The 22,826-nt window shown below is 37.2% G+C and overlaps 1 protein-coding gene across 11 annotated transcripts in view; it reads left to right on the top strand.

Annotated features, from left to right (window-relative positions):
- Nucleotides 1–4,503: 4,503 nt before the first annotated feature.
- The window catches only part of lrp1aa (low density lipoprotein receptor-related protein 1Aa), a 194,953-nt gene continuing 176,630 nt past the window's right edge, over nucleotides 4,504–22,826 (top strand). For all 11 annotated transcript variants that reach the window (XM_039663238.2, XM_039663236.2, XM_089125057.1 and 8 more), the window contains exon 1: nucleotides 4,504–4,942. In XM_039663238.2, the coding sequence (XP_039519172.2) occupies nucleotides 4,846–4,942 (97 nt within the window). In that variant the 5' untranslated portion in view covers nucleotides 4,504–4,845. The remainder of the gene's footprint in view (nucleotides 4,943–22,826) is intronic.

Below are 22,826 nucleotides of genomic sequence, written 5' to 3'. Positions count from 1 at the left end.
GGAAAATATTGTGCATTCGGGTGAAAGAAATCTAGATGTTTGACACTAGGTAACTAGCTTTTGACAAATCACTCACTCTATACTGTACAGTATTATATACAAAAAACAAACTATGCATACTATATAGTATGTTTACATTTTACTGAACATTTGTACTGTTCAGTATTGTGTACAATCTGATATCCAATATAGCTATATATTGTTTTTTTGTGTCTGTGTGGCCATTCGTGCACAAGCTAACTAGCTAAACTTTCTAAATCTGAATGTAACAACTAGCCATGTTGCTAATTGCTAATGGCAACTAACGTTTAATGTAGCCTTTAGTTATCCTTACTAGCCTACTATCTGTCTGACATGAAAAACACTTCAAGGACCACACCAGGCTTCATACAAGTTTATTTCCAATGATTCCTCGCTCCAAACTTATCAGCATTTATTCTCATATCTATTTCTTTACCTAACAAGTCCAGTTGAAATTTTGGCAATTTCTCAACTTCCGGTTGAAGCTTATTGAACATATAGGACACATACCTCTATTAGAGAATAATATCCTAAGCATTTAAAAAAAGTAAGTCTCTACTCTCTACCCCATACCTGTGAGGAGTAATGCCGTTTAAAGAAACCACCGACATTAGCTAAAACGGCTAAAGCTAGCTAAGTAAACTAGTAGAGAATGAATGCTGCTGCTACAGGGATATGTTTGGGATGAGGAATCATCAGAAATATTATTGTTTGAAGACTGGTGTGGTCCTTTCAGTTAATTACAATTACAGTATCCATATTACCATTCTTTTCCCAAAACTCTGGGGCAGACCTACCGGTATATTAGTCACTATCACTTACCACAGACAATGATGAGCAGCTTCGAAGTCTGTTGGTAACCGTTGGTAACCATTGGTTGGTTGTTCCAAACTCATAAAAATTACTAAGATCATGTGTGTGCGTGTGTGTGTGTGTGTGTTTGTAAGTGAGCCATGATGCTAAATATCCAGCATGTTTTTAAGAATTTTGAGAGTAGTCTAAAATTCTATTGAAATTCTGAGCCTGTTGATCGCCAACTAGTAGTGAAATCATCACAGATCCATTGATTTTGTTTGGATTTTTATAATTTTTTCTGTGTAATGAGTATAGTGTTTGGTGAAAAGAATGGCATATTGCCTGATGTCATAACTTAAGGGAATAGTTGATTGCCAATGAAGTAAAGATGAAAATAGTGGAAAATAAGTGAAAAAACGCCTGTTTTTTTGCATTAAATTGATGCGAAATCATGTAGAAATGTGTTTTATGAATTATTTTTTCAGTGGATGTTGTCCGCACATGTGTTCTGTGTATCTGGAATGCATTTATTGAGAACCTACCCAACCCACTGAGGATTTGATGAAAAAAATCATTTTTCACATTTTTCTGATAAAAAATAAAGGGTGCGTACACTAAAATGGCCACAATTTTTTTTCGCGATATTTCCGGCAGAGCAGACCCTCTAATTATTTGTTCTTAGGGTCAAAGTTAACAGAAAAAACACAAATAAAAAGTATGGCAGACCATGTCAGGTTCAACCCATTTTATAGAGCTTTTGAGACTTTGGCTCCCCGACTAAATATACATTCTAATCAGAGATTAGGACTACTTGAGTTCAGTGATTCAGGTCACATGATTGTGAAATAATGATTGTGTTCTAACATAACCAACGCCATCAGATCACTTTTTCTCTTTGTTCATCTGGCTGCCATAACTCATACAAAAAACAAAATTAAAATTTAAACATGTAAAGGTCAACTGCCCAACTAAACAAAACACTGATCACATAATGGTGATTAAAATTTGAGTTTTCTTATTCAAAGTGCTATCTTAATAGCACATTAACTTTAACACTCTTCAGTGTTAATTTAACACTCGAATTACAACATTTTAACACTCTTGAGTCTTTAACACTCTTGGGTTTTTGCTGTGGAGTAACAATCGGGAAATTGGACATTTTTATGTTCTTGAAATGTTAGAAATCAACTTTACTATCATGTTGAAGTTTTAATCAAAACTTACGTTTGAGAAAAATAAGAGAAACACGTTCCTCTAACTTCAAGAAAACTGGAAATTTTTCATGTTCCATAGAAACCAACTCTGAATATTTAGAGAACGTTCTTATAACAATATTCCATTAGCTGGGAAGCATTTTGGATTATAAATGTCGAGAATTAGGCCAGTCTTTAGACTGTCACATTATGTAGTAAAATAGGCCCTTTAGGAGAAAAAAAAACTTCAGAAAAATGGTAAAGGTATGCCTACTGGTAACACTGCCTGTTAACAGACATCTCTTTTTACCCTATAACGCAACACAATGCAATGTGTAGTTCAAAATGCAAGTAAAAAAAAAAAAATCTATAGGTGAGAGCCGGGCACAATGTAATGCTTTTTGACTTTCTCAGTTTGTGTAAGGTATTTATTTCCCGCCATATTGATTTCCCACATGTCTGGTACAATTATGTGGTTTTGTTTCATTAATACAGTGTATAGGCTACTTTTTCTTGATATAGCCCGAAAGAATGGAAGTGAAATGTGACAACATGCCCCACAGGTGGGACATGAAAACACAAAACACACCGGAAAATACAGCATAGTTCAAAACATAATAATAATAATTATTCTGAACATTGACTCTCAGTTTTTATTTCATATTTTCTCATGTTTTCTCAATATAATTCATAAAAGTCAGAATAGAATATCATAGTTGTAATAGCATGCCCACCAGCACAACTGGGATTTAAACCCTGCCAGTGTCTTTTGCTAGTTAGCGAAGCATTAAATAACTATTTCAACTGTTAAATAATATATAAGAGATTAAAATAATATCAGATTTGACCACTTTTAAATAAACACTAAAAATAGAGATGAAAAAATAACATAGAAGTAAGAAATGTTTTTGCTATGGTTAAATAAAGTTCAGTGATTTCTTAAAGATTTATGATTTTTTTTTCCATATATGTGTTGATATGGCAACTAAAAACACTTAGTTTTGTCATGCTGGCATGTGTGGAAGTATTTAAAGGCTCGCGTTACCCGTTCATTGCACCCTATTTTAATAGACTTTTCTTACAGTGTGGATAAGAATATTTTCTCTGTTGTCAGTGTCCGGATTGTACAGTATTTTGTGTTCTTTATCATCAGTTAGTGTGTTAGACTGAAGTTGTTATTCACTTGGTCACAGTGAGATTCTTGGATAAACTCATTTAGTTACACAACAGGATTTGAGCTGAGCTCTGGCAGCGTTGTTAGCAGTTCTGTCCTCATGGAGAAGAGGAATAATAGTCGCCAATGTTGCCAGCTAAGTGTTTCATTTTAGTTTGGAAGTCAGTCAAAGTTTTTTTATTTCTAAACCTTAAGCTGAATAAAGGCTGTTTCTCAACTCAAGCACATGTTTATCCCTAGCTGTGTTTATTGGTTTTAGTTTCGATGTTTACACTATGAGAAACATTAAACAGCTCAGATATGCCTCACATTTTGTTTTCATAATGAAAGAATTTGTTGTTTATGTGTTGTTAGTTATTATTTAAATCCCTAAATCACTAACCAGAGCAGGAACTGTGTGTGAGAATGAACTGTATGACTACAGTAAGAGGATGCTGGAGTCATGATTCTGTGTTTGCAAACATCTTCCTAATTTAACTAAATAGGCTACTATACCCAGTTCAACATAACTTAATGGGTCGTTCATGGCTCCACATTAAATGCAATGACGTCGTTCAAACTCTCAAAGTAGTCAATTTCGCAATATTAAATCTTTAAGAGAGTTTGCATTGTGGGTGTCGTATTTCTCGGCGTCGACTCAACGCATGCGTTGCTGATTGGATGATACAAGTTGTCGACATCCCATCAGCCAATCACGAAGCTCCGCGGTTCTCCATCGATTAACACTGGGATGGTGCTGTCCTCCTGACGTCACACAAGGCTCATGTTGGGAAGCCCGACTCATTCGTGCGAATCGGTTCTTTCGAACACGTTCTTTAATTTCACCAGTTCATCCGTTCTTTTACGTCCTCGCGTGTTCCCATTCTTCCCGTGACATTGTACATGCTTAATACATATCGGCAAAACATATGTTTATGAATCTCAAGCTTCAAGAGTCATGTCACTTGTCAGTTATTGGCTCATTTTGTGTCAGACCTTAATATGTATTACTGTTATTTTATCACAGCAGCTACAATCAATCACATTAATAAAGAAAGAAATACATTTAATCTGCATTAAATGCAATAATTACACGAAATAACACAAAGATCTGGGCAACGCGAATGTATAGGCTAGCTACATATGCTATAGGCTACATTTAAATAGGCCTATAATGTATTCATCATGAATATATAGTATAGCTAATATTTCCCTGCAGTCTCAAATCCCAGACAAGTCGGATTTCTTGAACCAATTGATGGTCCGACTCGCAACTCATGGAAAAGTGAATCGGTTCAGGAGTCGAACATCACTAGTTCAGGATTGGACCACACATTTCGCCCAATCTGTGTTACCAGCAGCAACAGAGCGAATCGGGCTCACATTCAGACTGAGGTGTCACTGGCACCGAGTGGAGCGCTGGCTGTCATTCTGAACAAAGGAATGCTCTGAACGCACTGTCTCCATGGTGATGCCGAGTATCAGACATATATCATCCATAGGTTGTGCCATGCATTCAAGGAATACGTGAATCGTGTGTGCCAGAAGAAGCCTTTTGCGCCAGTGTGCGCATTTGGAGAGGCGCATCAGCCTTGATCAGACTGCAGCTTCTCTGGATCATCGGACCTTGCTTTTTGCATTTTATTTGCTATTTTGTTTCTGGATTTTCTTCTGTGAAATATAATGTTGCGCCTCGCAGCTGGCAGGCTGCTGGTCGGATTGTTCTTTTTGGGGGTTTTACACAGTTTGGAGGTGGTGCTTCCTGCAAGGGCAATAGATGGTGAGTGGATGAGGATGGCTTTTCATTTGGTACATGTATCATCACACAACACCCACAATTCAGCAACTGTTGCCATGCATTTATCCGTCAAATCAACACGGCCATTCTTTGAATGCGTTGATGCACAGTTTTTTTTGTTATCTGAGGCGAATATAAAATTGGTTATGTGTAAGGTCTTATAATGCATTAGATAACGGTTTACCTTAGCAGTGCACGCATCACATAACCAGCTCAGGAGTGCAGATGCATTGATAATCTGTGGATGAACCATACAGCGCACATGCCCAGAATACAACACGACAAATGCAACTTTTACACATCAGCTTTGCGTGTTGCGCCAAACAACATACAATTTAGTGACAATTTAGAGATGCGATAGGATTGGATTGTCGTGAGTTTTGTAGAAGTCCAGTCCTCCTTGAATGAAGGAGCTTGTTTGTTCAGTGGTGTTGTGTTGAATCAGAAGGCTGTGTGCATCTGCAGTCCAGCAGGCCCTGGCCATCAATAAACTATACATGTGTTTGTAAAGAAAAGGAAGGATGGTGAACTCATTCACAGCTTTGCAGTCTGTCTTTTGCTCGTTTGTTTGTTTTTTTTTTTTTTTACAATGAAGCTCTGTAATGAAGCTCTAAAGTTGAAGTGCGTTGAGCAATCAAAGCTTTGTGATCTCTAGATTTCACTGAATCACACTGTTATCTTGTCAAGGTGTATTCACTGCTGTAGATGCTGGACTGAAGTCAACATACAGTATTCAGTATATTGTGTGTGTGCAACAAGTCATCTATCAATAAGTAAACTGCTTAGTGTGCAAATACATCCACAACTCTTGTTTACTTAGCTCTGCGAATGAGATGTAGCTATAGCACAGACTTGTTCGTTTTTATATAAAGCTCCTGATAATTACTACAGACTGTCCGTGAAACAAAAGGGAAAATAACACACTTTATAAATGATTTTTGACATTGAGGACGTATCAAGGCAAGTTGACAGATTGAAGTCTGTTTACATGCATGGTTGATTACGTTGTCAATTGTCATTAAGAATGGAGTAATAGTAGTTTATTTCATTTCTTAAACCTAAAACATTCACAATTTTGTTTTATTTCTATGTTTCTCACAGGCTGCAGTGTGCAGTTTAAATTGCTGGGATAATAACCCATCATTTTCTCACAATGGCTTTTACCGCAGTATGTATGCGTTCTGAGTGAGCTGAAAGACTTCATGTTCAGTTCTGTCTGTCGCTGAGCTCATCAATGGTGTTAATTAAGGGGCCTCTATCAGAAAGAACCACACAGAAGGTTGCTGTTTTCTCCTGGGTCTTTTGAGGTGACACTCACCGCCGAATCCCTCTTAAAGCAACCTCTTTATATAAAACCAGGAATTTAAATACCATTTGTTTTTGCCAGAATATGGTCCTACACACAGAATGCATTGAGATGACATGATGATGATCAATTGTTGTCACCATGCTTACTTGGTCATAACGTGTTCATTTCCCCATGTGTCAGGCTTTTTTAAAGAATTTTGAGTGCAAAAATTTGGCACTTAAGTGAATTTTGAGTCTGCAATGGTAAAATACTATATCCCAGTTTAATGTGCAACTAAAGAAAGCCATGCGTAGCTAGAGTCCTCCGAAAGGTGCAACTCTGTGAGACTGTCGAAACACCCTGAACTGCTCAGCAACACCAGTGAGTTTGGGGCAGGACCATCTGTTTGAGTCTTAGCAGATGGGGACCTTTTTGAAAACTGTTATTTTTTGCAGTTACACTTGGTGATGTTAGTGGTGCAGAAATTGCACAAAATTGGTCATTTCAACAATTTATTGTACAGTACAGTTGCTCTTATTACAATTGTTTTATGTATGTTTTGCAATTATATAGACCTATGCCATGCTCTCAGGTCCACCAGAACCGCTAAGTTTATCCTGACTAATGTGACTGTATATATTAGTCAGCTTTATTGTCGATTCTTCACATGCTCCAGACATACAAGCAATCGAAATTACGTTGTATTTTGTTGTAAAAATGAATAGACTAAACACAGAAGGGACAGTTCTGATAACTCTATTAACTTCCACACTAGTATGCGTCAAATTAGTATGTTTGAGTATGCGTCAAATTAGCATGACATTATTAGCTGTTTGATAACGTACACTCTAAAAAATGCTGGGTCGTTTTAACCCAATTTTGGGTCAAATATGGACAAACCCGAAATGTTGGGTTAAAAATGTAATGTAAAAATTTAACCCAATGGCTGGATTAGTCCATATTTAACCCAAAGTTGGGTTAAAACAACCCAGCATTTTTTAGAGTGTAGTCAAGAAATTTAAAAGGCTAATCATATCAATTACCGCTATGTGTTCGACAATGTAGAGAGCGATACATAAAACGCATTACTATTCTGATACATTAACTTGTAGATGAGTCAGTCTTCCAATTCTTCGTAATCAGTTCCATTCAAACATATATTCTGAATTAAACCAGTATTTCCACTTGCCATCATGTTTACTACAGTAAAGTTGAGAGAGTTGATGGTATTCTGAGCGAGTGAGTGGAGGCGGAGACTAATTTGCATATTCATGTGTCCACTTATGCTAAATGAAGCAAGAGCGAAGTTCCATTCAAGCTATTTTAAGGCATGAAGAAATTGCTTTCACATGTAAAAAGTTTTAATATGTATTTTTTAGGGATAACATGATTGACTACAGGGGGACTTTTTTATCAACTGGAAAAAAACACTCTGAAAGTGATTATTGTTATAGTTGTGCTGTGGATACTTGGTGGATGTCCTTGATGTGAACTGGCCTTTACTCACACTCATGTAGATCCAACCTTGTATGGCTTTTTGTATTATAATTACAATGAATGGCAACTAAAAGTGGTCCATACGGCTCATGTCCTGTATTCCAAATATTCGTACGCTATTCGTGTGAGAAAACGACCAAGTGAGTAGACACAATTTTACTGTTGTGCTTGGGTTGAGCAAACTTCCTCTCGAGTCCATTCAGCCAGTATTGTGTGCAACCGATGTCTTTATATTTCCTGACAGGTAACCTGCCCCCTGAGGCTTTGACATTTCAAGAGTTTGAAATGATGAGGAACTCTTAAGGAGAGCGGAAGAGATATGAGATACGTGCTGTATAGCACAGGAAACACACAGAGACTAGGAAATAAACAGTTGAGACGGACAAGTGTGTACCCCACCCCCAACCTCACGTCTCCTTCACTCAACTGTGAAACACATCTGGATAGGGAAAGGTCATTTGTTTGGAAGTATGCATGAGGAGAGGCTGGAAAGGAGGGTGGATATTCTCTCAATTTGTTTTGAACAAGATGTTTGGTGGAGAAACTTGCGTCACCTTTCCCAGAAATTTGAAATATCAAAGACCGAAAGGAAGTAACATGGATTGGAGAGGGGTGTATTTTAGGAAGTTGAGCCAAAGTAAGATGACAGGAAAAAGACTGAGCTGCTCTTCCCCCTCTTTTATCCATCCACCCCCTTGGCGATGTGGATAATGTTGCATGATGTGCGTGTGCTTTAATGATCTTAACTAGGTAATTTGTTTCGGTTTGCGATTAGGCTGCCTTGTTTGTTCTAAAGGTTTAAAGCTTGTCCAAAGATGGGAAATCTGTCATCACTTACTCAATTTGTATGACTGTTTTGTGTAAACTTGAAAGGAGAAATTTGAAAAAATGTTCGCTTTGATCTTTTTCATACGACAACGGTTTGTCCAGGGGCTGTCAAACTCCAGAAATGACAAAAAGCACTATATATTTTATGGGTTCCCATGTACACCTCAGATGGTGAGAGCTTCACAAACATTCTTTAAAACAGTGATCTCAAGCTCAGTTCCTGGAGGGCCACAGCTCTGCACAGTTTTGCTCCAACCCTAATCAAACACACCTGATCCAGATCCATTGAGCTAATCAAGGTCTTCAGGATCATATCCACAATAAAGGCTAGTTTCTATCGTCATCACCGGCGGCCATCTTGTCACAGGCAAGTTGACGTAAGATGAGTGATTAGCACGAACACAAAGACTCTTGAAATCTTGAGGAATTACAAACGGTTTGGTTTCTTACAAAAGTTATTAACGTGGCTATAATTCTAGATGATTATTTATTTATACACTTATTATTCATAAGTCTGCAGTGTCATAACTACATCTCTGACGTTTATAACAAACCAAACCGTTTGAAAATCGGTAGAAAATTGAGCAAGTTATGGTTATTTAAAAAGTACATGCACCATTAAAACACAATGTTACTAGTGAGCGAGCTGCCTGTGACAAGATGGCCGCCAGGTTCAGACGTCAACCTCCATTGGCCAGCAGCGTGGACGAGATATCTAGACTTTATTGTGGATATCTATGTTCAGGATTACTGGAAACTTCCTTACAGGTGTGAGTTGGTGCTGGTTGGAGCTAAACTGTGCAGAAACTGAGCATTGAGTTTGAGATCACTGCTTTAAAACATCTTCTTTTGTGTTCTGATAAAATAAAAGTCGTACAAGATTGGAGGAACATGAGGGTGAGTAAATGATGATGAACTTTCATTTTTGGGGGGTGGAACCCTAAGGGCCCCAATATACTCACGGCAAAGTATTTTGCCTATTTTACCCCTACCCTACACGAAGAACGAAATACATGAGCAGCGATATACTGTTAGCGAACTGCGTGCTTTCCGTTTAATAACAAAATAAACATGCAGCCTAGTGAGAAAACAGCATTTTTTAAATAAAGCACAAGAAAGGTATCAGATCATAGCAACATGGATTTGCATGAGCTCTGCAATTCGGCATTACTCTGGCAAAGCAACTAAAATCATGTTTATTTATTGCGCTTTATACAATAGATTGCTTAAAGGGGCACTATGCAGGAATCCCATTTTTGTCAAACAGTAATTTTGGAGTAATTGAATTTAACGTTACTGTCGTAAATATCACTCACGCAGAGCGTGACATGGCGTGTTACATAGTATACAAAAGTACATTGTGTTTAATTTGTCATTTAATGAGATCTAATAAATGTTGTTAGTTGTGAGAGTTTTCATGTGATTAAATACCTAGATCCAACAATTATCCCTATGAACTTTAATGGTCCAGAGGCAGAACTTTTGCCAAGTGTGTCATACCCCTTTTCTACCAAGGCAAAGCTGGTGCTGGTTCGGAGCCAGAGCCTATTTCAAATCGGTTTGTTTTTCCACCTCGAAAGCACCAGCTCCGTCCGAACCAGTAAAAGTGGTTCTTAAGTAGCACCAAATCATTGCTGGTCTAGAAGTAAGAACCGCTTGAAACGTCAGTGGATGGGGGTGGGGTTACCGAAAAATGCTTTCCACGTGATAGAAGGCGGAGCCTATGCTCACACCAACCTGTTACGTAATTGCCACAGATCAAAGGTGTTTACTAGCCTTAGCAAACTTTTCTGGAAAGTTCGCTTTGGCATGCTGTTTCGAACTCCCAAAACGAACTTCGTTTTGGCCTGATTGTGTTCAAAATGATGTAACAGCAGTTCATTCTTCGATTTCACTTAAAGTATACAAAGGCCGTAATCTTGTCTCCTAGCTTTGGCCAAGCCAGTGTTTAGCTGCCTAGCCAGTTCGTCTCCCTGTCAGACCGGTTGAAAAATGCCCCAAATCTCTTTAAACCAGCCAACAGACCAGCCCGATTAGGCTGGGAGACCAACTAAGAGCAGCAAACCAGTTTAAACTGGTTTAAGATGTTTTTATTCCTTAAAATAATGAGCAAGGCACTCTACACTTAAGAAGTTCTGCGATGACCATCTCAGCCCATAGACATGCAGTGTTTGCCATCTTTAACGTGTTAGTGAGGGTGAAGACTGTTTTACCAGTGTTCATGACAACAGAGCTGTTCTTGGAGCTCGCAGGGCTGGAAACATTGAGCTCACAGGGCCATAGCTGTCACATTACTCAGACGCTCGCTCGGCCGCCAGCAGGCTCAGATGGAGGAAAACTGGACTGAAGGAAGAGCCGAGGGAACTTTCATTCAGTGAAGAGTTTGAGAATCGGATTTGTTGGTGCAGTGACAGTGCGTTTACATGCATGTTCTTAACCCGATTATTCTGCATGAACACGTTTTCCTTTATTGTAGGAAAGTCAAAAATGGCTTAAGCATGTATAACCAACTGACACAGCTTGATGGCATTATGGCACCTTAACCTGTGTTCTGCTTATTGAAGTGTCTGGTTATGTGACAGGAAAGTGTCCTTAAAGTGCAGTCTCATTAGACACAAAAAGTCCATTGCCAATAGAGTAGCAATGTACAAGAAGACACTTTCAAACCAAGCAGTTCTGTTGGAGCCAGCAGCAAATTTGCTTGACCAACTTGAACATGAGCGAAATCTGTTTGAAGAAACTCCCAAATGTGCAAATTCCTATTGAATTAACTGGCAGAGGAACAGTAAATGCGATTCCACCTTTATTAAGCTCATCCAGAAAGAGCGAGTGTTTTGCGTAAGGGGATGAGACACTATCTTTATTTTCGCTTTAGATTTAGCGTCAATTCGGGGACGCTCAACACCTAGAAAAACACAACTAAGTCTTTGTAGGTTACCTATTTGCATTGTGTTTAAATCCAAAATATTGCCAAATAGGCGATTTTACATTGCGCTTTGAAAAATCTTCAGCCATCGTCTTGTCGGTCACTCTCATAACGTAACTCCTGCCTTGGTGGGCAAGGGATGTAACCGTTGAATTAGAGATGGTAAAAGTGATTGGGTTCTAAATCATTGGTCTTAAAAAGTTCATCTTTATACACCCACATACAATGGTTCTGATGCCCATGGGAAAATGAGAATGTTATCCATTCCCCACCCATCCCGATGTTTCACTGTAGAAATCGTCTGATGCCAATTTGGTAGACATCGCCCAACCCTACTTGTAAATGCAGTTTACTTGCTTTGCCAGGATTTGGAAAACAGGACGACAGGTTATTGGATTAGATGATTTATCGGTGTTATCAGTGTATGGTTGTGCATGTAAATGTGCTCAGTGAAAGAATAAAAGTTTCCTGAGGTTAGTGGAAAGGCTTTCTCGAGACGAGACTCAAGCCTTCTGTTGGGTCGTTGTAGGGGGTATTGATTCCTCAAAGTACCTCTGATTGGAAAGAGCAAACACACAGCAGTTGCTTTGGTAACATCCAGTTTACAAATGCTGTTTTTTCTTATCCTGTTGATTGTGGTGGATCTCTTGTGGTGGAAATTAATTCATTTTTCACCTAATTGAAATGTTAAGTTGAATTGTTTTTGTTTTTGTTTTAGGAGATATGTATATCCATTGCAATGATATGTAGTTATACAGGTTATTGCATTACTATACTATGGTACTATACCTGAAGTTCAGTGCTTGAATAAGTTGCATTTTTCATTTGGCTTTGTGTTTGCTTTATTGTTTGAATGCACATTACCATGAATCATATTATATTTCAAATGTGATATTTGATATAGGACTTGATCATTCAAATGTACTTGACTAGACTAAACCGTTGTCTAAATGTGTTTGAGACGGCCTTTATATACAGTACCTCACTAAATAAGTCTCCGACTCTACAGTGATTATACATTGGATATTAAGTTTGGTAAACGTTTGTAAAACTGTTATGGATGCACAATTTCCCCTTCACAAATAGTAAATTATACTGTATAAGAGACTTGAACAAATCAATAGCATACAATAACCGTCAACCTGAGAAATCGGTCACAGCTCCACTTTCAATTTCAATTGACTTTTACCTTTATAGTGGAACATTTACAATAAGAAGGAGTTTGATTTAATGTTTTATGATGAATGGGATATTATATTAGATAAAACGGGGATTCTAAACCAGTGTTCATTTCAGATATCCTGAAAACATGTGTCTCGACTCGAGTTTCTCTGAATCATTGAACAATGACAGCTGCAAGTCTTCTGTCATAGCTTTCATGAGTGATTTTGGCCCATTCGGCTTTGAATTTGAGCGTATTTATCTTGGCTTTTGTTATTTTGCTCTTAATGTAAACTCGACCTTGTGATTGGGATTATTGTCCTGCTGGCAAAAATGATTTTGTTCCAGACATCCAGAGATTGATATGGCTGTCTTGCATTATTCCCTGGTTCTTTTTGAGGACTGCAATGAAAACATCTCAAACAGGCCAGACATAATCACTGGTACATTTGTTTGTAATTTTAAGAACTTACAAAGGAAAATCATTTGAAACTATATTATAACTTGCACAATTTCTTTTAAAAACTTATTTGACATTCATTCACTTTTTTTTTTTGGCACTTACACATAATATTTAAGGAGGACCTATGCTTTTTTATTTCACATGTTGATCTTTCTTTAGTGTGTAATGTTGCTGTTTGATCATGAAAAAGCTCCAGTTCTTCTCTATATCAGTGTCAGTGTTTCTGTCGACTCCTGAAACGCCTCCTTTGTAGTCTTGAGTTTCTTTGGGGAAGGAACACATCACAATATTCCTCATTATAATAATGAATACGCAGAATAAAGGGGCGGGTCCTGGTTGAGTTAGTTATTAGTGTGTTAAACTGGAGGTTATGGTAAGGGGCGGAACATTTCCCAAACACACTCGAAGCTCTCGACCAATCACAACACACTGCTCCAGCCGACCAATCAGAGCACATTTTGCTTTTCAGAAGGAGGAGCTTCATCCAAGCAAACACAGAACGTTCCCCTAACGTTCCCGAATGATCCCATGAGGTTATTTTTTTGGGAACCAAACAAGAAGGTTATAGGAACGTTCCATGTAGGTTATTTTTTAGGTTCCATTTTTATAATGTTAGGAGAATGTTCCGGGAACGTTCCCTTAACCTTAAAGGAACGTTCTAGGAACGTTCTGGGAACCAAAAACTAACGATCCCAGAACCTAAATTTGTTTGCTGGGATAGAGACAGGAACCAAACAGAACGTTACTGACAGACTGGGATGAGAGGAGCCGCAACAACGGAGAATATGGGGAAAATAATAGTTTCTGCATCACAGCTCCAATTTATACTTTTATATGTACTAAAACCATTTAAAACCTTGAGAAATTTCCATCTACATTCTCTTCCATTCTGTTGCTCTACGTCAAGCTGCTTCTGAAGGCAAGAAAGCGTCCTGTGCAAAGCGCGCTGTCGTTCAGTGTGGTTTGGCATGATGCGTTTCCTGTAGTAGCAGCTGGTTCTGCGCTGACATTACACTCACAGAAAGGTGGTTCTCAGGTGGTTTCCTGCTAGGAAAATCAGGTCTTCGGTAAACAATTATTTGAATATTTAATGAATTGTACTAAATTAATGTATTGCATTTACAAAAAGATACACATTTACATAACTTAGAAGAAATTTACATTTCCCAATCTAGAGTCAAAGTTAAAAAGCCATAAAATTGAAATCAAACATATTCAGCAAGAAATGCAGGGAAATCTTAAAATAAAGACACTTGCATGTAATTTACAGTCAGTTATCTTCTGTTCCCTTTATTGACTGTATTTATTACTGAAAAGTACTGAACATTTAAAATAAGAGCCCATATTGTTAGTATTATTGTCAACAGCATTTAGTATAAATTTGTTCACTGAATATAATTTAAATTCAAGTTCTAGCAACATTCTGAAATTTTGAGGTAGGACTACTTTTCTTGGCGGCTGAATTTTCAGTATAGGTTATTTATGAGTCTGCTCCATGTAAACACTAACTTTCTGATATCCTTGTGCATATCATTCAAAATGTCTTGCGGTAATGACAATGAAATTCAAAGATTGTAACTTTTCCCAGACAAGGTCAAAAAGTGATTCCATCAAACTAGTCTCATATTAAAACAGATATGTTGAAAACTTTTGGCCCACAACATTGTGTATTAAATGTGTATTGCTTTATTTACTTCAGCAAATTATTAGTAAAATTATTATCTGATTCTGTACACTGTCAAAAATACCCCAATAAGGCTTGATATTTGTTTATATATTTCAGCTCTTTGACGATAAGTATATCCCCAAATTAATGTTTTTGCTCTTTTTCAGACATAAAAAGCCATGTGCAATTAAAATGAGCAGTTTTGAATCATTCAAACAGATGGACTATGATTAAAGAGAAAGTCAAATGAAACAACTGTGTTTAATCTATAAGCATCTAATCTAATTATTTTTGGCAAACTTAATGCCCTAATTAAAAGCACATTTAATGTTACTTAATTTTATATTGGCAGCAAAATCATTGTAAATGTATCATGACTATTCATCTGCCCAGTACTAAAAGGGACAGGGCTAAATAAAATGAATTTGTCTCTGCAGAGATGGACTAATCGCTGGAAGGAAATGATGGGAAGGCTGAAAATAAACACTCAATATTAACTAGCCGCTTATATTGGTAATTTTCTATGATGATCTTAAAAACACTTTTTCCAAATTCTACAGAAATGCAATAAGTTAACCCTCCTATTATCCTTGGGGTCAATTTGACCCCATTCAATGTTTAACGTCTGTAAAAACATAATTTTATTTATTTTTTTTGCTTCAAATTTAACGACTTTTCCTAATTTAATGGGGACAACTCTGTAAACATAATTTTATTAACCTGCTAATATTTTTTCAAAGTTTTGTAACATCTGTGTTCCTTGGGGTCAATTTGACCCCAGGCTCTTTTAGATGTATAATAAAACAGAAGAAATATAAAAATTTCACACACATTTGTTTTGGTTGTTATATTGAGGTCATTATAACATGTTATAATTTGAATTTATAATGTTCATTGTATTTTTACATATTCAATATCATTTTCAAAAAACGTCCCTCTGTTTTAGGGCTCTAACCAAACATAACCATATCTGTAGTATTGCGAGAACTACTAGTAGTTCGCATGACATGTGACATAATTCTCAAGATAACTAATAATTCTTTCCTGTGTATTTGGGAGGGGAAAACATAATTTTTGTGAGAAATTTGATGTTTCCCGTGCCATTGGCGAGGAGAAAACATATTTTTTGTGAGATTGACCCCAAACATAACTTGTGTTACTATCCTTGATAAAATAAATAGTTTTTCTTTCCAAATGTCATATATTACATAAATCTTAACTTAGAAATATTATAAAACAAATTAAACACCAGATGTATTTATACTTTTCCAATTTTAGGTCATATCAGTAAGATTTTATGTTGATTTGTAAATTTGTCCATAGTCGTGCAATGGGTATTCTGGATGTATAAGGGGTTAGGTGGGGTTAGGTGGGGTGGTGGGTGGTGGGTGGATGTCAACTTAAAACGTTACTTAAGTAGTCAACAAAGACATAAATTAACTGAGACAAACCTTTGTAAAAAAAAATAAACATATTGTGGAGGTTTAAATTACTGGGGTCAAATTGACCCCAGAGGGTAAAAAGTGTTATCAGATTTGAGGGTTAAATAAACCACATAATCCCGCAATTTTAATATAGCATTAATGTAGAATTAAACTGACAAACGAGACGCTGTGTCGAGACGCTGTGGGAATGCCCCTGTGTGATTGCGTCATGAAGCATGTGTGTATAATCAGTCCAATGGAGATGTTAGATGTCATAGGCGTGTGACATCATCGATCAGGAAACTATAAAGCACACCTGAAAACAGACCGTCCTAGCTTCTGATAGGCCGAAGCAAGTCCATCACAGGCATGCAGGGAGTATGGCAGGGTGACGCAGCGTCTCGTTCCCTCTTCAGGCCCCTGAGATGTTCTCTGTCAAGGGAACTCGAGCTGCGTTGAGACGCGGTTGGAGCACTATACCCACTACACCATTATAGCAAATGCCTGCTCTGTGTGAAGTCATTGCGCACACTAAGACAAATGTATGTGGCGAGGGCCAGCCTGCCGCATCACAGATGTCATGAAGTGAAACCCCCGATAATAAAGCCTTTGAGGCAGCCCTCCTCCTGGTAGAATGGGCCTGACAGCCAAAGGTGAAGGCTGACCAGCTGCTTCATAAGCAAGTGAGATAGCCTCGACCACCCACTTGCTCATGCTTTGATGCAGGGTAAACTTTTCTGGGTGACTATTATCTTTCTGTTAAATATTGTACTTGCAATGACAGACAACAATAAATAGACAGGGAAGGCAGAGAAGCTAGTACGGTCTGTTTTCAGGTGTGCTTTATAGTTTTCTGGTCGATGACGTTACCCGCCCATGACGTCTCGTCTCTCCTTTGGACTGATTATACAAGTGCTTCATGATGCAATAACACAGAGGCGTTCCCACAGCGTCTTGACGCAGCTCGAGTTCCCTGTAACGGGAACTGGTTGCATTCCGCACCTACTCATATATTATTGCTTATTTTATTTTGCCACAGAGTTGCCAGTACTCTCATGTGTAAACATACTCTCAGTTCAATTGAGTTATTGCTTTGTGCTTTCCTCCATTTTTGGTGTATGGTCTCCCATTTGGCATTGTCTTTATGATGCAAGAAAAATTCCCACCAAAGGTGGATAGGAAATCACAGTGTGTGGTTTAGTTGGTTAAAAGCTACTAACAAAAAGTCACATTGGCAACACTTTACTTAAAGCCTTTATGTAAAATTCATTATAAAATACTTTGTAATGCATGACATCTTTTCATAAATAATTATAATAAAAATAATTATAAAATGCATTATATTATTTGTAGATTCTTGTTACATCTGAAATTGGTTATTCTTTTTGTTTTAATGCATTATGCTTTCTAAAGGTGTAACAATGAATAGAAAAGTATTATATCTGTGATTATAATTATTCATGATATCATATATTCATTTTAGGTGCATTCGCAAGTACTTTGTCTTTTATAATGTATTATATATAAAGGCTAAAAGTGAAAAGATAAAATAAAGTGATAGTCTACATTTTTCTAGCACAAATACAAAGAGGAACTCAATTTACCCTTTACCCCACATCTGAGATATCACTATTATGCATTAAATGCCCAACTTGTTCCTGTGCATTTTAACAATTTCTGTAAAATAATGTTTAAAACTATCCAAACACACATTCTATAGGTGTATTAGAAACAACAAAATCTTGTCTGATAATATAGGCAACAATTATTCAGAAATGTTTTAAGGCAGAGTCAATTACGGTGACAGAATCCAACCTGTGTTGTACGTTTACACATTAAAAACAACTAATGAATCTAAGAAACATCCTAATTTATATAACTAAAACGAGGCTTTTAAAGTTCCCGTTATGCTTTTTTGGATATTACCTTTCATATAGTGTGTAATAGAGCTGTTTGTGAGTGTAAAAGGCCTTCAAAGTGTCTCTTTTCCTGCTGAATCTACATAGGTTTGTTACAGATTTGCATAAATTAAGCGTAGCGTCAGTTCTGGCTGGTCACGGTAGTCAAGCTCACATCAGTGACTCTCAGCTGATCCACGATGTCTACCTATAGGAATGTGACGCCTACACTGTTAAGCGCTTTCCATATTATCAGCAGCTATCACGTTTCTCAGATGCTAATTCCCTCCTCCCTCCCTAGCTCCTCCTCTCGTCAGTCAGGATTTGGATTTCTGATTACCCCTGGATCAGACTAAAATTCTCTAATTATGTTGTAGCCTACATTAAAGTGGATGAATGATATCTGCAATACATTCATGTTGGTTCTGTTCTGTTTCGCGTAAGTTCCCGTTATTGCTGCTCGTATCTATGCTAGGCTGCATGGATGCGCAGGGAGTTTTCGCCCAGAACTGAACCATACCCCCAATCCATACTGTATGCTAATTGTCAATCATATTTGGCGATATTGGTCCTGACAGAAAGCCAGTCTATGTTCTTCATCGGCTACTTTGACCCTCACACATTGTAGTTGTATCTGGGACTGAAAAGTTTGGCTCGTTTGTTCATGTGGAGAAGTCGCTGTTTTCTACTGACAAAGCAAATCTACTTTGATCAGATTCATACGATAAAACACACGCCATCGTTACTGTTCATATTACTGTGTATCAAGTAGGGCTGGGTAATAAATATCGATTTCTCGATATTAATCGATTCTCATTTTTACGAACCGATATCGATTCTTAAATCTCAAGAATCGATTAGTCATCCTGTTTCATTTGAATGAATGGGACATTGTATCGCGGCTGCGCGCATCCAAAACATCACAATAATCTTTGTCCTTTGTTACTATTGATATGAAACAAAGTCTCAATTTTCAAATTACGTCCATTTTCTTTAGAAATTCAAAAACATAAATAACGTTTTGGCGCTGTGGCGTGAGATCGCTCTGGAGAAGCGGCAGCGCTGATCTCTCTTCCGGCTTAATAATACCAGTTACAGCGCGAAATAAACATGAATAAGCATCTGAAAGTGTGTTGAAAGATAGAGTACAACTTATCGAAATCCGTATCATGTCACATTGATTCGCTCAATCAGCATTTCAACCGTGGAAAGACGTCAGTTAAACAGCTTGTAATCAATGTCATCGTCATATTTACCTCAGAAAACCCACATAAACTCGTTAGTCAGCTAGAAAAAATAACTCTCGAGAGGAGCATTTTGCTAAATATATATATACACCATATTACATATGCATTATAATCTTAATGTTCTTCAATATTTAATGCATATTTGAAATTTTTTTTTTTATTTGAAAAAGTTTTTATGACAGACACTATTTAAATGTTTATATTTCATATAATCTTCTTATTATAAAAATAAATTAATAAATAAAAGTGTAATTTAAGTGTTTGTATAGCTACAACACAGTTAATTATTACCTTCATATTAGGCTAATGAAGCCTAGTAGGCTACAACTAGACTCCCGTAGTTTACAGCATTAGTTAAGAGATTTGATTCCCTTGAGAAAATTAGCCATTTATTGTAACTTATATCTAAAATAATCAATATTGAATCGAATCGGAATCGAAATCGAATCGAATTGCAAGCTTGTGAATCGAATTGTGAAATTTGTGTAAATACCCAACCCTATCAAGAGCTGAAATTCAGATATGACAACATACAGGGCCATCTGACCAATCAGAGCAGAGAAGGCTCTCAGAAAGGCGGGGTTTAGAGAGACTGAATCCTTGATGAACTGTTTCAGACACTGTGAGAAAAGAGCTGATGCTGCAATGGATATTATGAGGAAATGAACGTGTTTTTTGAGCTTGAATGCATGCAAACCTATTGTAGGAGTGTCCAATACAAATTTAGAGCCTATAGGGGCACTTTTACTGAGTATTTAGGTGTTATGTAAATAAGTTCTGTGAATAAATTCCTGAAAATTAAACTTGTTTTCGAGTAAGAACAAGTTATGAGACTTGAATAAGAATCATATCCAGTAAGTTTTTTTTGTAATTAAAATGACATACGGAGGTTATGTGAATGTCTTATGAATTACAGGCCTTTTTGAATAGGACTTCTGCATCCTGTTTGCCACCTGTTCAAGTTCAGGAATGAAACTGTGATTTAAAAGGCATTCTAAGTTCATTTCTGAATGGTTCTCAACCCTGATTGATTTCTTGTGTGACATTTCCCTGCACTCCTCGAGTCTCCAACTCTCCATTTTGTTCTCTTCATATATTATTCGCTCCTTTATTGTTCTTTTCCCTTGCTCAGATCCAATTTTCTATATTCGTAATGTAATTACAGTCGCATACCGTCTGCAAACTACAGCCTATTACTCACAGTATTATTCACTGTTCACCTACTTTAGTGACTTGATGAGATAATCATTGCTCATCTTCAAGAATAATTTTCTTTTGTGATGAATGTTTTTGTCTTAAATGAGGTTACTTTAGCTTAATTCTATCTTTATTTTCAGTATTAGTAAGAGCATTTCTGCATTTGCATGTAGTCTTTGCTTCAGTTCTACCATATGAGCATTGCTTCTTTAATTTCAATACTGAAGGTGTCAGCCTAATATTATAAGACAAAAAGAACATTATTATTAGTAGTAGTAGTATTATTTCCTGAGGTTTTAAAACTATATCTTTATCGTTATGGGTATCCTTGGTGTGAACAGGCATGTATAGTGTTATATTAACATTTGAACTGTGTCAAAGATAACAGATAATCAAAGATAAACCAAAGAGACTGTTGAGAACTTTCACATTTTTTTGCTGAAGGTTTATTTAACCTCATTAATGAGTCAGGCTCTCTAAAGATGTGTGTAAGTAAAGTGTGTCAGGTAACCTCCTTACCACGGACGGCAATTGTTGGTTATAGTCTCTGATTTATGACGCCATGCAAATGCTCCTGTTTATTCCACTGCCATTAAAGCAGCAGTCGACTTCAGCAGTGCATATACGGACTCCTTTAGGGCTTTAGTGTGTGGATTCAAGTACGAAAGAAAAAATAAACAGTGAATTAATTGACAGTGTTAAAGTCCCCCTGTAGTCAATAGTTCTATCCCTTAAAAGTCATCTTTGATCACCAAAAATACATATTTAAAAGTTTTTTCCATGGAAAAACATCTTCATGCTTTAAAATCGCTTGAGTGTAACCCGACACCCTTGTCTCAGTATTCGCGGTTCTTTGAATATGCAAATGAGCCCCGCCTCCACTCACTCACTCAGCTCAGAGATCCACTGGTTGACGATCACACGTTGATCTGATTGGTTACAAGGTAGTTTGTGACGTCAGAAACACCAGCGATTTCAAACCGTGTTTTTGGTTCACTGCAGCTTTAAGGAGAAAATACTCAGCAATGCTGTCGACTTATAAATTTACACATGGTTTGTCTTAAAGCATATTAAAAACACCACATAGACGTATAAACAACATTAAAAGCTGGATTTTCACCACATTGGGACTTTAAAAGAGCGTAGACTCAGAACTGTGATATTGATAATAGTAAAAGAGAATTTATAAGATGTTCTTTGATTGTTTACTGTATGTCCTAATAGCAGCGGGAGGTCTTTAGTTTTGCGGTAGTGAATGTGAATGTGTGTGCACTTTTCCCTCACAGTCAGGAAGCCACATAAAGACGGCTTTCATGTCTTTGCAGCCAAGGAATGCTCTGAAATAACCACTGGTTAAACTTGTTTAAGAAGATATATACCGTTTAAAAAAAATAAATAAACACTGTGTGCTTACCCTAGTCAGTGGTCACCTTAAAGAGAAACAGTTCACTGTTACCTCAGTGATTCTAACATTCTAGAGTCTACTGAAAAATGTGTGGATTAATTTGTATTTCCTACCACTAACATTTTTGAATGTTAAAATTGGGTGAGGATCCAAATCGAGCTTTATTGGGCAATCCAAATCGCAATCCAGGACAATAGACAGAAGATCAAAACTAAAGCCGCCTTTCCACTGCACACGACAAACGACCGCCGTCGGACCGGAAGTCATTCATTTCCAATGGAGAGTCGTACGGGAGCTGCAGGGAGTTCCGATCATATGCGTATGCGGAAAATTCGGATCCGTTTTGAGGTTTTGTTTTCGTTGAAATATCTGAACTTCTGCGGCTAGACCGTATGCGACCGGCCAACCGGAAGTGATGTATTCTAATAAAAACTAGGAGCGCGAGGCTAGAATTACCAATATTTTAACTCTTTAATGTTTTTCTGTAAACGCTCGCTCTGTAAAATGTTGGTTATAATTAACTATAGCAGAAAAAATATTTTATTATTATTAAACCAATATTTATACTACTATATTTTTATTTGAGATGAATTGAGGGTCATTGTTTTGTGTAGATATATTCATGCATGCATTACATTTATTAAAATCATTAATTTTACCATTGTGAATATAACGGTTGCTTCACGACCAATTTCAAAGTTCCGTGCGACTGACACTAGGGGGCGAAATGCGACAATCGTATGCGAATGTCGTGTGCAGTGGAAAGGCGGCTTAAGAGACTGGAAACTAGGATTCAAAGGCTCAGAATTGCAGTGTAACATTGAACATACAAGACTTCGCAAAGAATGACTGAAAACACAGGTCTT

This window comes from Pimephales promelas, chromosome 21, assembly GCF_988280905.1.
Source record: "Pimephales promelas chromosome 21, fPimPro1.hap1.1, whole genome shotgun sequence".
Taxonomy (NCBI): domain Eukaryota; kingdom Metazoa; phylum Chordata; class Actinopteri; order Cypriniformes; family Leuciscidae; genus Pimephales; species Pimephales promelas.
The sequence above is the reverse complement of the archived record's forward strand: the minus strand, read 5'-3'. Positions and strand labels throughout refer to the sequence as shown.